This window comes from Pipistrellus kuhlii, unplaced genomic scaffold (assembly GCF_014108245.1).
Source record: "Pipistrellus kuhlii isolate mPipKuh1 unplaced genomic scaffold, mPipKuh1.p scaffold_m20_p_9, whole genome shotgun sequence".
Lineage (NCBI taxonomy): Eukaryota > Metazoa > Chordata > Mammalia > Chiroptera > Vespertilionidae > Pipistrellus > Pipistrellus kuhlii.
The window spans coordinates 33,465,224-33,481,085 of NW_023425595.1; the positions used below are offsets into that span (position 1 = coordinate 33,465,224).

General features: G+C 39.3%; 1 protein-coding gene across 2 annotated transcripts in view; it reads right to left on the reverse strand.

Moving 5' to 3' along the window:
* Positions 1-15,862, reverse strand: part of RAB6A (RAB6A, member RAS oncogene family) — a 45,045-nt gene that overhangs the window by 17,176 nt on the left and 12,007 nt on the right. For both annotated transcript variants that reach the window (XM_036426301.2, XM_036426300.2), the window contains exons 2-3: positions 8,169-8,227; positions 265-318 (exon numbers count right to left, since the gene is read on the reverse strand). In XM_036426301.2, coding sequence (XP_036282194.1) covers positions 265-318; positions 8,169-8,227 — 113 coding nt within the window. The remainder of the gene's footprint in view (positions 1-264; positions 319-8,168; positions 8,228-15,862) is intronic.

The window sequence follows — 15,862 nt, forward strand, 5'->3', positions numbered from 1 at the left end:
GATGACAAATTCTGTTTAACAAGCCTAGGGCCTTCAGGGTTTTATAAATAACTTGGCTTTCTCTCATTTTTGGATTTCACTTGGGGTTAAGAAGTCAGAGTGCTAAGACCCATGCAATCTGTAATAAGTTTTTCTCAAGACCTATAAATTAACTTTGGCAAGTTTGCTAAGTACTTTCTATGATGACAATCATTGATTATAGCTTGATCACCGCTTTCTATCCTAGAGTGTTGAAGAAAATTGCACATGGAAAACATTACTCACTGTTCGATCTTCCAAGTACATTGTTTTTGATAAAAAATCAATACCAATTGTTGCCTGTAAACCAAACCAAAACAAACAAGTTAAATATAAATCTCTATAAGGTAGCTATCATTAGCCCTGTTTTTCTCAATGTATAGATAACAATATTGGAGTTCTGAGAAATTAAATAACTTTTCTAAGGACACAAAACTTCTGTTATATGGTTGGGAATAAAAGCTCTTCCTAATATACGCTTATTAGATATCTTAACCACTTTTTAAAAATTAAAAATACTTTATTTTGAGTAGTTTTAAGTTCACAGCAAAACTGAAAAGAAGATATACTCCCCAAAATGCATAGCATTCTCTATTACCAACATTACCCACCAGAATGTTACATTTATTGTAATTGATAAACTTACATTGACACAGATACATTTTTAAAAATGGGTTTTATTTTTAAACTAGAGGCCCGATGCATGAAGACTCGTGCAAGAATGGGCCTTCCTTCCCCTGGCTGCCGGCACCACCTTCGCTCTGGCCAGAGCTGCCTTTTCATTCCAACCCAGGGCCACCCTTCCGCCTTCCCACACTGCCCAGAGGCCCGGAGCGGGCTGTTGTGAATTCGTTTTCAATTATCCTTGGTTTATATCTAGGAGTGGAATTGCTGGGCCATAATTGTATTTAACTTTGTGAGAAAATGTCAGACGTTTCCACAGTGGCTGCACTATTTTAAATTCTAACCTAGTAGGTGTGAAGTGGAATCTTATTGTGGTTTTGATTTGCATTTCTCTAATGACTATTGATGTTGAGAATTTTTTCATGTGTAATCCGCTATTTGTATATCCTTTCTGAAGTAATGCCTATTGAAGTTCCTTACCCATTTAAAATGAGTCTGTCATTTTTATTATGATTTGTAAGAGTTCTTTATGTAGAATTATAAATATTAAACACTAGACATGTAACTTTCAAATATTTCCTCCAACTCTGTAGGTTGGGCCCAGTACACCTTTATGAAAAATCCATTGTCAATAGATACATGAATTTTCTTTCTTTTTTAAGAAAATATATTTTATTGCTTTTTTTTACAGAGAGGAAGGGAGAGGGAGAGTTAGAAACATCAATGAGAGATGGCTGACGCTCTATTTACTGAGTCAAACCGGTTTCGGCTATGGCTACATTTTTAAAAAAATATATTTTAATGATTTTCCACAGAGAAGGAAGGACAGAGAGCCAGAAACATCGATGAGAAAGAAACATCAATCAGCTGCCTCCTGATTGATGTTTCCTAGAGTTCTGTTGTCCACAATCCAGGCAGGAAGGAGAAGTGAGACAAAACCAACGGTACACCTGCCAACTCAGAGAGCCCCATTTATTTAAAACTCTGAGAAGACTGGAAATTTTTTTTTTATGGAAAAAGTATGGATTTAAATAAATGTTTGTGTTATTAAGGAATAACCAAGGTACATGCCCTTGACCTGAATCAAACCTGAGACCCCTCAGTATGCAGGCCGACACTCTATCCATTGAGCCAAAGCAGGTAGGGCAGAGATACGGCTATATTTAAGAAACCTCATCAGGAGAACCTCATCTACTCACTATGGTAGAAGCAGCTAATTTCCCATACAAATATCCATCTTCCCCTTCTTCCTTAACATAAACATTTATTTAAATCCATACTTTTTCCATCAAAAAAAATATTTTCCAGCCGAAACCGGTTTGGCTCAATGGATAAAGCGTAGGCTTGGGGACTGAAGGGTCCCAGGTTTGATTCTGGTCAAGGGCATGTACCTTGGTTACGGGCATATCCCCAGTAGGGGGTGTGCAAGAGGCAGCTGATCGATGACTCTCTCTCATCGATGTTTCTAATTCTCTATCTCTCTCCCTTCCTCTCTGTACAAAATCAATAAAATATATTAAAAATATATATATATATATTTTCCAGTCTTCTCAGAGTTTTAAATAAATGGGGCTCTCTGAGTTGGTAGGTGTACCCTTGGTTTTGTCTTACTTCTCCTAACTGCCTGGATTGTGGATAACAGAACTCTAGGAAACATTCAATATTCATGAGGCAAACTTCAATATGAAAGTCATATTAAATCTGTTTGTTTAAACAGAAGATTAGGAGTCTTGGTCCCAGATCATCATGGAGCTGCCACACACGTCCTGAATTATTTGACATTAAAAAAAAAAAGTTCTCAGCTGATCTGTCTATGGAATAACTGTCTGTCCCACTCCTTCACTGATAAACTCTCTTTCACCTAAAAATAATTCTCATGTCACTTGTTATTAAGTTTGTTAAATACAGCCAAAAATAATTTTTAATGGCTACAAACAGAAACTGTCATTTTTCAGATCTCATAGCCAACACGTTTATTTTTTTTAAAAATTAGTACAAAGTCAAACGTTACGATAAAATATACAATAGTCCCTTTCTTCCACTATGTCCTCCTAGTATGGGGACATTTAAACCACTCAACTCAAAGTTCAAAATTAACCTGAAAAACAACCTATTGCGGCTTTTCTTTTCATTTAATTTTATACCAAGCAAAGTTATTATGGCAAAGAAATCAATAGCAGGAAGAACAGAAAAAAAATCCAGGGAAAATAAACATCAGCTATTGCAGCATCTTGAATGCTACTGACATGAAACTACTTCAAACCTTTATAAAAGATAAATGAGTGGGAGGAAGCTGGAAGAGGTTAACCTGGGGCGGGGAGGGGAGAGAGGGAGGAGAACCTATGTAATACTTCCAACAATAAAGATTAAAAAAAAAAAAAAGATAAATGAGACATTACTGCTGCCTCACGTTCATCTCCTTTATGAAAATGGAGAAGACAATACTTGTAGAAGAAATCAAAGGTTAAAGAACCATGTATATTAATTTACAGCTTCACATTATTTAAGTGTTAATTAATTCATTGATTTTGGGGGTGATCTACTTTGTAAAAAGCATACTAAACTTCCGGGAAAATACATACCAAAAATAGGACTAGATTCAGATTTTATATTTACCCTAGAAACTTTTAGAAAAATAAAAATGGTTTGACAAATAATTGAGACAGTGGCAGTTAATAACTATGAAAAGTAATCATTCCTTTAATCAGATTAACATTTGATATCCTATAAAAGGCTAATATGCAAATCAACCGAACAGCAGAATGACCGGTCCCTATGACGCAAACTGACCACCAGGGGGCAGATGCTCAACGCAGGAGCTGCCTCCTGTTCAGTGCACTCCCACAGGGGGAATGGCGCTTAGCCAGAAACTGGGCTCACAGCTGGTGCGTCCAGTGGTGGTGGTGGGAGCCTTTCCCGCTTCTGAGGCAGCAATAAGGAGCAGCAAGCAGGCAGGCAGTAAGGAGCAAGGGGTCCTAATCTGCCAAGGGATGCAGGCCAGGCTGAGGGATTCCCTCCCACCCCCCAGTGCACAAATTTCATGCACCAGGCCTCTAGAATTATGATAAAACCATGGAAATCAAGTTTTTATATTAACTACACAGTAACAAGATATAAAATAGATATTTAAAGGAGCCATTTTATTATTTTCATTTTAACAAGAACATTTCAAAAAGTTAATACAGAAAGGCCTAACCAGTTTGGCTCAGTAAATAGAGCATCGACCTATGAATTGAAGTGTCCCAGGTTTGATCCCAGTCAAGAGCACATGCCCAGAATTCAGCCTTGATCATGTAGAAGAAAGCCAATCAATGATTCTTTCTCATCATTGATGTTTCTATCTCTCTCTCACACTCCCTTCCGCTCTGGAATCAATAAAAAAATATATATTTTTAAAAGTTCATACAGGAAAAGTTTTGCATGTGCTTAGGGTCTCAGTGAAAGCATTTTTTAAAAGATTACTTTTTCTTTTTTGTTTGTTCTTTTATTTTACAACTACAGGCCCAGTGCACGAAATTCATGGACTTGGCAGGGGCTGGTGTGGTCCCTCAGCCCAGGTTGGGAGAAGGTGCAGGCCAGGCCGAAGGACCCCACTGGTGCACGATTGGGGCCAGGGAGAGATGCAGGATGGCCAGCCAGGGAGGGACTACGGGAGGGCTCCAGGGCGTGTCTAGTCCATCTCTCTCCGTCCGGATCTCCTGGACCCCAGCAGCAAACTGACCTACCGATTAGAGCATCTTCCCTTGGTGGTCAGTTCACCTCATAGCAAGCAGCTGAGTGGCCTTAGGATATCATTAACATATTACGCTTTGATTGGTTGAATGGCTAACCAGTCAGCCAGACACTTAGCATATTAGGCTTTTATTATATAGGATTATGCAGTTCAAACTAAAATACATCCTTATTTTGTTCCTGATCTTACAAAAAAGCATTCAGACTTTTTTTTTTTTTTTAATATATCTTTATTGATTTTAGAGAGGAAGGGAGAAGGAGAGATAGAAACATTAATGATGAAAGAGAATCACTGATTGGCTATCTCCTGAACGCCCCCTAGTGGGGATCGAGCCTGCAACCCCAGGCATGTGCCCTTGGCTGGATTGAACCTGGCTGGGACCCTTCAGAACACAGGCCAAGGCTCCATCCACTGAGCCAAACCAGCTAGGGCTAGCATTCAGTCTTTTAAGGTTAACTATATTTGTTGTGGTTTTTCACTGATACCCTTAATCATGTTTAGGAAGATCCCTTATATTTCTAGTTTGTAGTGTTTTTGTTTTTTTTGTTTTGTTTTGTTTTGTTTTACCATGAATGGCTATTGTTCAGATTATTACAGTTGTTCCTCCTTCCCCCACCACCTCCCCTCCCATCATAGCTCCCCTCCACCCAGTTCCCACCCCACCCCATGCCCTTACCCCACCACTGTCCTCATCCATAGGTGTAAGATTTTTATCCAGTCTCTTCCTGCAACCTCCACACCCTTCCCCCTGAGAATTACCAGTCCACTCCCTTTCTATGACCCTGATTCTATTATATTCAATAGCTACTCTGTTCATCATATTTTTTATTCCCTTGATTTTTATTTATTTTTAAAAAATATATTTTATTGATTTTTTACACAGAGGAAGAGAAAGGAATAGAGTTCTAGAAACATCAATGAGAAACATCAACCAGCTGCCTCCTGCACACCCCCTACTGGATAAGTGCCCGCAACCAATGTACATGCCCTTGACTGGAATCGAACCTGGGACCTTTCAGTCCAGGGGCCAACGCTCTATCCATGAGCCAAACCGGTTTCGGCTATTCCCTTGATTTTTAGATTCACTTATTGATAGATATGTATTTTTTGTTACTTTGTTGTCATAATTTTTATCTTTACCTTTTTCTTCTTCATCTTCTTAAAAAATTCCCTTCAGCATTTCATATAATACTGGTTTGGTGGTGATGAACTCCTTTAGCTTTTTCTTATCTGTGAAGCTCTTTATCTGACCTTCAATTCTAAATGATAGCTTTGCTAGGTAGAGTAATCTTGGTTGTAAAGTTCTTGCTATTCATCACTTTGAATATCTTTCTTTTTAAAAAAAATATATATATTTTATTATTTTTTTTACAGAGAGGAAAGGAGAGAGATAGAAACATTGATCAGCTGCCTCCTGTACACCCCCTAAATGGGATGTGCCTGCAACCAAGGTACATGCCCTTAACCGGAATCAAACCTGGGACCTTTCAGTCTGCAGAGTGACTCCCTATCCACTGAGCCAAACTGGTTTCGGCACTTTGAATATTTGTCACTCCCTTCTGGCCTGCACAGTTTCTGTTAAGAAATCAGCTGACAGTTGTATGGGTACTCCCTTGTAGATAACTGTTTTTCTATAGCTGCTTTTAAGATTCTCTCTTTGTCTTTTGCCCTTGGCATTTTACTTACAATGTGTCTTGGTGTGGTCCTCTTTGGATTCCTGTTGTTTGGGGTTCTCTGCACTTCCTGGACTATTTCTTTCACTAGGTAGAGTAAGTTTTCTGTCATTATTTCTTCAAATAGGTTTTCACTATCTTGTTCTCTCTTTTCTTCTGGCACCCCCATAATTTGGATGTTGGTACTCTTGAAGTCCCAGAGGCTCCTTACACTATCTTCTTAATTTTGGATTCTTCTTGCTTTTCCTGTTGGGTGTTTTTTTCTTCTTCGTATTTTAACTCTTTGTCTTGATTCTTGGGATCCTCTAGTCTGCTGTTGGATCTTTGTATATTATTCTTTATTTCAGTCAGTGTATGCTTAATTTCTAATTGGTCATTTTTCATATCATTGAGGGTCTCACTATATTTCTCAGAGTATTCTAGAAGATTCTTGAATAACCTTATAACCATGGTTTTGAACTCTAAATCCCGTAGTTTGCTTTCCTCCATTTCTTTCATTTGTGACAGGTTTGTCTCCACATTTTGGCTGCTTCCCTGTGTTGATAGAGTGGCTGTGTGTGCTAGGTATCCCATAGGGCCCAGTGGCTCAGCCACCCTTATTACCTGAGGTGGACACTCTTGATGCACCACTTTGTGGTCTATGTGCACAGTCTTGTTGTAGTTAAGCCTTGATTGTTGTTGGTAAGACTGGGAGGAATTGACCTCCAGACCAATTGACTGTGAGGACCAGTTGTGTCTACAATGGGAGAACTTCTGTGCTGGAGACATCCTTATGGGGCAGGCCTTGCTTCAGTGTGGCTTTGGTGCTGAATCTGCCCCCTGAATTTGTCTCTTATGGATGTGAAGAGATGTAATCTGGATGGTTACAGCTAAGTAACCAACACTCTATTCACTGAGCTAAACTGGTTAGGGCTAATATGTAGCAGACTTTTATAAGTCACAGCTGAATGCCACAATTCCTAGAAACAGTAAACTTGCTGTAAAAACACCTTTAATGTGCAAACCAACCAATTCAGAGTCCATAATTCCAACCACTTCATGTATCTCATTCAGGGCCACTATTCCCCAGCCCTAAACATTCCAGAGCCAGGTACCAGACAACTAGGAATGGCTCCTGCACTCCAAAACCCACTGAAATTATTCAAACTAGGCAATCCTCAATCTGCTTACCTGGTCTCTCCTATCTTTCCCACAGAAGCCACAATAAAGGCTCTTACCCACTTTTCCCAGTTCCCCCTCCTTCCCTTCTAACCAACTCAAGAGCTTCCCTATGTGCCTCCCTCCCATGGCATGGAGTATCATCTTCCTCTTGGGATCTGTGAGTACAACAGATCTTTGCAATGGCAATAATCCCCTATCTGTTAGCTTTACCATACATGAATAAAAATAAAACCTACATTTTAAAAGTTTCTTCTTACTGCTTGCTTTAGATTTAGTTTTCTTTTTCTAGTTTTTTACAGTAGGAGGTTAAATTATTGATTTAATATTTTATTTTCCTTATAGCACTGTTTAAGCTGAATCCAAAAAATTTTGATATATTCTGTTTTCTTTTACATTTGTCTCAAAGTATTTACTAACTTCCCTTGTGATTTTGTCTTTTATCCAATGGTTATTTAGGAATGTATTAATTTCCAAATATTGGTGAATTTCCCAAGTCTCCTAATTCTTGACTTCAAGTAAAGGTCAAAATGTCACAGAATCCTAGATTAGAACAAAATCTCTATAAGAGAATATTTACAATCATTCCTACTTCTAGCCCAGATGGTATTAGCAATAATCTTTCAATATACTTTAGAAGAGATAAAGAAGTCACATGAAGAAGTCAAAAACAATGAGCAAAATCAGTTATACTTTATATGTTATAGCATTTTACATTTTACAAGGTGCTTTTATTTCTATGACTGCATGTGAAATTTTTAAAAACACCATAAATACAGGGTGTCCCAAAAGATGTAAATATTACTAAAAATAGATAGCTCAACTGACATTTCTTTCTTTTCAGATTTAACCCACTGGAATTAATAATTGTTCTAAGAGTGTATATATTCTTGTGGGGACACCATATACTACTTATAACATACAAAATAGAGACAACTAGTAAGTTGGCAAAAACAAAATACCTGATAGGTGTTGTCAAAACTGTCATACATGAATCTGGTGATCAAGGAAGTCTTTCCAACTGAAATTAAAAGGAAAAAAAAATAATTCAGTTAACACATTACATTGGGTTCTCAAAAAATACTTTTACAAAGACCTGCAATTAAATTCAATGGAAAATATCTGCAAAGGTTCTAACAATAATGGAAAAAAAACGAAGCCCCAAGTTAGTGAAATTGTTTTTTTTCCTAATTAAACAGATTGTTTCTCAAATTAAAAGCACAAGTAAAGAGTATTTACTTAGTTAAGAGTTGAGGAAAATGAAGATAAAAGATAAAAGATAAAAGATGGAGAAAAACAATCAATTATTTGATATCCCTAATTTACAAAAAGGCAAATTAGGTATCTAATCCTAACAAAAAGAACTAGGATTAGACCATGAAGCAATTATAATTAACTTCCTGGAAAGAAACCTGGAGAAACTGAGGTTCAGGTCTACTTAATTCAATGAATGAAGACATAATCCCTGGGAATATAAAGACTAAAGTCCGAGAAGTATGAGGGCTACAAGAACTAGACTGTTTATCAATGAGAAAGAAGTTAACATGGAGCACTAGCCAGTGTTGCTCAGTGGATAGAGTGCCAGCCTGTGTACCCAACGGTCCCAGATTCCATTCCATTCTGGTCAAGGGCACTTACCTTGGCTGCAGGCTCCTCCTCAGCCCTGGCCCTGGAAGGGGCTAGTGCAGGAGGCAACCAATCGATGCTTTCCTCTCATATCAAAATTTCTCTGTCTTTCCCTCTCTCTTCCATTCTCTCTAAAAATTAATGGAAAAATATCCTCTGCTCAGGATTAAAAATAGGAAAGGAAGAAGTAACATGGAAAGTACTAGCATGAGACTTACTTTACCGTCATTAACTTTACTCAAAAACTTGTAAGTCTAAGTGTAAAATTTTAACATAGGAAAAAACCCTAATCCACTTTTTCTTATGGGGAAAACATTTAAGTGTTTTAAATTGGAAATAAAACACATCTCCAATTATCTTGTTTGTGCGTTTATTTACTAATTTATCTCCCCAACTTACAAAGGGAAAGATACAGATCATCTTGTCTTCTTCATGGATATACTAACAGTGTTGGTCCCTGCCTGGCACTGAATAAAATTAATCAATGAAAGAAACTTCACCAAGTTGACAGCATTCACTATTAAAGTATTCAGATTCTGGAAGACAACAGCCTGCAACATCCTTGCATTCTTGGAAAAATGAAAATAGATACAGCTCAATAGGGACATACTTAAAATATAACTCAGGAAATCAAGGTTTTAAAACCAGAACACTGAATTTACTAAATACAGTAGGAAATAAATTTCGTCAGGATGGAAATTTGACTAGCAAATTTTCTCAAATTGTACACTTATAACTTGCATAATTAAGTAAAACCTTTTCCTTATAAAAATATCTACATAATCATCATTTCAAATAACATCGTATAGGGTTTTATACACTCACGCACACAATTAAAATACACATAGTACTATAAAGTCAAAAGAAGGAGTAATAAATATAAAGTTCTTTTTTTAAAAAAAATATATTTTATTGATTTTTTACAGAGAGGAAGGGAGAGAGATAGAGAGCTAGAAACATCAATGAGAGAGAAACATCGACCAGTTGCCTCTTGCACACTCCCTACCGGGGATGTGCCCGCAACCAATGTACATGCCCTTGACCGGAATCGAACCTGGGACCTTTCAGTCCACAGACCGACGCTCTACCAATGAGCCAAACCGGCTTCGGCAGTAAATATAAAGTTCTAAAGTCCTTGCCCAGAAGGGAAAAATCAAATAATGGTAGACTTTTTTCTTTTTAATATATTTTATTGATTTTTTAGAGAGAGGAAAGGAAATGGATAGAGTTAGAAACATCAATGAGAGAGAAACATCGATCCATCAGCTGCCTCCAGCACACCCCCCTACTGGGGATGTGCCCACAACCAAAGTACATATCTTTGACCGGAATCAAACCTGGGACCCTTCAGTCCACAGCCCTATGCTCTATCCACTGAACCAAACTGGGGTTGATTAGGGCTGATATTTGACTTTTATAAGTCACGGCTGCATGCCACAAATTCTAGGTCAATCTATAATAATAAAAGTGTAATATGCTAATTAGACTAGACATCCTTCCAGAAGAAGCCAGGGCTGCAAGGGCCAAGGCAAGCCACTGCAGCTATTGAGGGCACAGACCATTGCACAAATTTCATCCATTGGGCCTCTAGTAATTAAATAAAAAAAATTTTAAATGTGTAACTTGCCAATTTTAATAAAGCAATTAATATGAAATGATTTTTAAAAGACTGCAAATTCAAATACACAAGGAAAGAAATAATTAGGGGAAAAGCATATTAAGACAGATTTAACCCTGGCCAGTTTCGCTCAGTGGTTGAGCGTCAACCCAGGAGCCAAGAGGCTGCCAGTTTGATTCCTGCCTGGGTGCACTATATCCCTAGTAGGGATGCTAATCAATGATGCTCTTCTCACATGGATGTTTCTCTCTCTCTCCCCCTCTCCTTTCCTCTCTCTCTCTAAAAATAAATAAAAAACATAAAAAGAGGACATTTATTTATTTTAAAAATATATTTTTATTGATTTCAGAAAGGAAGGGAGAGAAATAGAAACATCAATGCGGAGAATCATTGATTGGCTGCCTCCTGCTTGCCCCCCCACTAGGAGATCAAGCCTGCAACTTGGGAGTCGCTGTCCTGGGCGCGTGGGCCGGCGTGGGCTCCGCGCTCTTCGTCCTCGTGACCCCGGGAGAGGAGCGGGTTCAGGCGATGCTGAAGGTGGGAGCGATAGGAAAACCGAGTGGGCTGGGTGGGCAGGCGGGGAAGCCCGCCGCGCTTGGGGCCGGAACTGCAAACCTCTCTCCCGCAGGAGATGGCAGGACAGGACTTTCGGAGACGCGAAGAGGCGGCCAGGACAAAAAAAAAAAAAAAAAAAAAAAAAAAAAAAAAAAAAGCCTGCAACTTGGGCATGTATTATATCCTGACCAGGAATCGAAATTTGACTTCCTGGTTCCTAGGTCAACGTTCAACCACTGAGCCAACCTGGCTGGACAACATATTTATTTATTTTTTTTTAATATATTTTATTGATTTTGTACAGAGAGGAAGGGAGAGAGATAGAGAGTTAGAAACATCGACGAAAGAGAGTCATCGATCAGCTGCCTCTTGCACACCCCCTACTGGGGATGTGCCCGCAACCAAGGTACATGCCCTTGACCGGAATCGAACCCGGGACCCTTCAGTCCCCAAGCCGACGCTCTATCCATTGAGCCAAACCGGTCCCGGCCAACATATTTATTTTAAATCCAAATATGGCTGTGTGTTGTATAACCATGTAGGTCAGTGGTCCCTGAAAATTCTAAGGTACATAGTTGAAAAATTCCTATCTCTTAATGACATTGTAAGTGCCCTAATGTAGTAGAATGACATTACTCAAGGGCTAAAAAACTAATTCTCATCTTACTCTTTTTTTTTAAATATATATTTTATTGATTTTTTACAGAGAGGAAGGGAGAGAGATAGAGAGCTAGAAACGTCGACCAGCCGCCTCTTGCACACCCCCTACCGGGGATGTGCCCGCAACCAATGTACATGCCCTTGACTGAAATCGAATCTGGGACCGATTTCAGTCGGCAGACCAACACTATACCACTGAGCCAAACCGGTTTCGGCTCATCTTACTCTCTTAACTGTAAGTTACATGTATTGAAAATTTTGTCATATAAATTACAAAAGTCCACTACTGGAAGATACCCAAGAAACAATCTTATCTAACATATTTCATTGATTTACTTTCCAGAGGTGATTAGTTTTTTTATTCTTTTTGTCTGAGGAACACCTAAGTATCCTATAGTTTCTGCAAATATTTCACTTCCACAAAACTTATCAAGGAAAGATAGTGTCGTTTAGTGTTTTAGAACTGGAGTTTAGAACCAGATGGTTGAACTGAAATCCCAACTTGATCACCTATTAACTATATCCAACTAGGACAAGTTATTTAACCTCTCTGTGCCTCAATTTCCTCATAGTAAAATGGGAATAACAATAATTCCTATCTTAAGGAATCCTTTTCTTTTTACATAGAAATAATTTTAGGCTCACAGAAATTACAAAAATAGTACAGATAATTCCAGTATATAAAGACAATAAATTAAGTGCTGCGATGCTATTAACTAAACTGTAGAATTTATTTGGGTTTTACCAGCTTTTGTACTAATTCCCTTTTTTGGTCCCAAGATCCAACCAGGATCCCACATTGCTTTAGTTGTCATGCCTCCTTAGTCTCCTCTCATATCTAACATTTCCTATCTCTCCTTCCTTTCATGGCCTTGACACTTGAAAAATACAAGACAGTTGTTTTGTACAATTTTCCTCAATTTATATTTGCCAGTTTTCTCACTAGATTCAGGTCATTCATTTTTGGCATGACTACCACAGAACTGATGTGTCTCTCTTGGGTGCATCTTTAACAAGAAAAACCTGTCTTAAGCCTTGTAATATTAACCTTCATCACTTGGTTACAGTGATCTCCACAGTTTCTCTACCATAAAGCTTACTGTTTTTTATTTTTATAATTTTATGTATTACACACACACACACACACACTAGAGGCCCAGTGCACAAAATTTGTGCATGGGGTGTGTACCTTCACCCTCTCCTATCTGGGACCCCTCAAAGGATGTCCAACTTCCCATTTAAGCCAATCCTGGTAGGACCAGGCCTAAGTAGGCCTAAGAAGGCAATAGGACATCCCTCTCACAGTCCAGGACTGCTGGCTCCCAACTGCTCGCTTGCCTGCCTTCCTGATTGCCCCTAACTGCTTCTGCCTGCCAGTCTGATCACCCCTTAACCACTCCCCTGCCAGCCTGATTGATGCCTAACTGCTCCCCTGCCAGCCTGTTTGCCCTAACTGTCCTCCATTGCAGGCCTGGCCTGGCAACCCCTAACTGCCTTCCCTTACAGGCCTGGTCACCCCTAACTGCTCTCCCTTGCAGGCCTGGTTGCCCCCAACTTCCCCCTGTCGGCCTGGTCCCTCCCAACTGCCCTTCCCTGCTGGCCATCTTCTGACGACCATCTTGTGCTCACCTGCCTACTTGCCTGATAGCCTCTAACTGCTCCCCCTGCCAGCCAGATCACCCCTAACCGCCTCTGCCTGCCAGCCTGGTGGCGCCTAACTTCCTCCCCCACCCCGCTGGCCTGGTCGCCCCAACTGTTCCCCCACAAGCCTGGTTGCCCATAACTGCCTCTCCACCACTGGCCTGGTCACCCCGAACTCACCCCCCCCCCCCAGTCAGCCTGGTTGCCCCTCACTGCCCCTCACTGCTGTCCTGTTTGTTCCCAACTGGACCCCTGCCGCCCTGGTCACCCCTCACTTAACCCCCGCCCCCCACTGGCCTGGTGACCCCATGCAGCCTGCTGTTCAGTCATTTGGTTGTCCCTCACTAATGCTCCTGCCAGCCTGGTCTCCCCACAAAGTCTGCTGTTCAGTTGTTTGGTCATCCTTCACTAACCCCCCTGCCAGCCTGATCGCCCCACACTGCCTGCTGTTCAGTCGTTACTGTGAGGGGGTCCTGAAATCACAGATTTCAAGGGGTCCTGACCAATTTGCATATTATCATTTTATTAGTATAGATTTTTATTACTTACTGTGTAAATAATATCTTGAAGAGATACTTTGTGCTGTATCTTCCAAAACTCTTGTTCACTAATTTTAACATTCATCAAATAGATCTTGATCTTGCCCACAGTAATTATTACTATGGTATTCCCATGGGAATGCCTCTGTACCACTTCACCACACAACCATTCCTGTCAATGGAGGAACTTGGTGAAGTTCCATTTGATGGCATTTCCCAGGATGCCCTCCTCTTGGGCTGAACTTTCATCACTTCCACAGAGAGTGGGCCTCATTTTAGTTCACACAGATCTTACGAGCGCTTTCGCTTTCTCTTTTCTCTCTTTCTCTCTCCCTCCCTCTCTCTCTCTCTCTCTCTCTCTCTCTCCCATCAATATATATATGGCCCATCAATATATATACATATATCCAATATGTGTGTGTGTGTGTGTGTATGTGTGTAATTTATTACATAAATTCTATTTATGTAATAGTATAAATAGAATTATACTATTCTCATATCAAATGGAGGGAACTCTTTGATCTCAGCATTAGTCCCTGTCTCCTGCCTCCCAAATTAGTTACAAAGGAAAGCCAGGATCAGTAAGGTGCCCTCAGCTTATCAGGTGTGCAGGCCAACAAGCTGAGTAAAATTTACATCTGTTTTATCTGTTTTACCTCGTACTGAGGCCACATTGGTGACATTGCACAGGAAGCCCCAGTACTTGCCAAGGTGGCCCATCAATGTTCTTTACTGAGATCTTGTGCACTGACTGAACACAGTATCAGTAGTCATGACAAGAGCAACTAGCAAGAGCACCACACAGAGGCACTGGCATCAGGAGGTGGCACAGGTGGCTCTCCAGGCTCATTTTGTATTTTCCCTGCCCTAGTCCTGAAATCAACCACTTCTCCAAGAAGCTCATAGAGTTAGTTTTAAGGATTAAATTAGTTAGGCCTGATACGTAGTAAGCAATCAAATGTCAGTTGATATTATTATTATGTATGCAAACAAATATACTGTCAGGAAGCCACAAAACATAGATTTACTCACATAATTTGATAATCTGACTATTCAAAAAAATTCAGTTGGGCAGGAAATATACATTGTTATCAGAAGTGTATGGAGTTTTATATTTGGCTGCAAAGGGATATTAAGTACTGCACTTGTTTGCTAGGACTGCTATAATAAAGTACCAAAAACTGAATGGTTTAAATAACAGAAATTTAATGTCTCACAGTTCTGGAAGCTACAAATCCAAAATCAAGGTGTTGGCAGAGTTAGTTCCTCCTGAGGGCTCTGAGGAAAATCTGTTCCCGAGCTTCTGTGGTTTGCTGCAAATCCTTGTCATTTATTGGTGTATAGAAACACCACCCTCATCTTTGCCTTAATCTTCATATGGCATTCTCTCTATTTACGTGTGTTTAAATTTCCCCTTTTTAAAAGGATACCAATCATAGTGTATAGGCCACCCTACCCTAGAATGACCTCATCTTAACCAACTGCATCTAATACTAGAGGTTAAACTTCAAAATATGAACTTGAGAAGGATACAACTCAATCCATAACAAAGCATAAATGTAAAATTCCTGAAAAACAAAAATAAATCATTACAATATTTAGAATATCAATCAGCTTGAGGAAGAAATAACTATTTAGATTGGTTTTTTTTAATGTAGTTCTTACAAAAAGAACTACAATTATTGCAGATATTTTGAAAACAAAAGTACAATATTTTAGAGAAGAGTTCAACTGAAGAATTTTGAGAATGCAAAGGAATATTTTATTTAAAACTAAATGTACTCAGTCTTTTTGTAAAGAGGAACCACTTTCAATTTCTGGAAGTTTTGTGAGATTAAATAGGTAGGACTAGATGAGAGGGTTCTGACAGTAAATCCCTCGGTGGAACTTACAGAGGACCATTTATACAGTCCATACTATATGAGAAGGGGAAAGAGTCTTCTCATTTTACATATGAGAAAACAGACACAGAGAGGTTAAAGTGAACTTTTTCAGTTTATACATAATTCATAAGGTG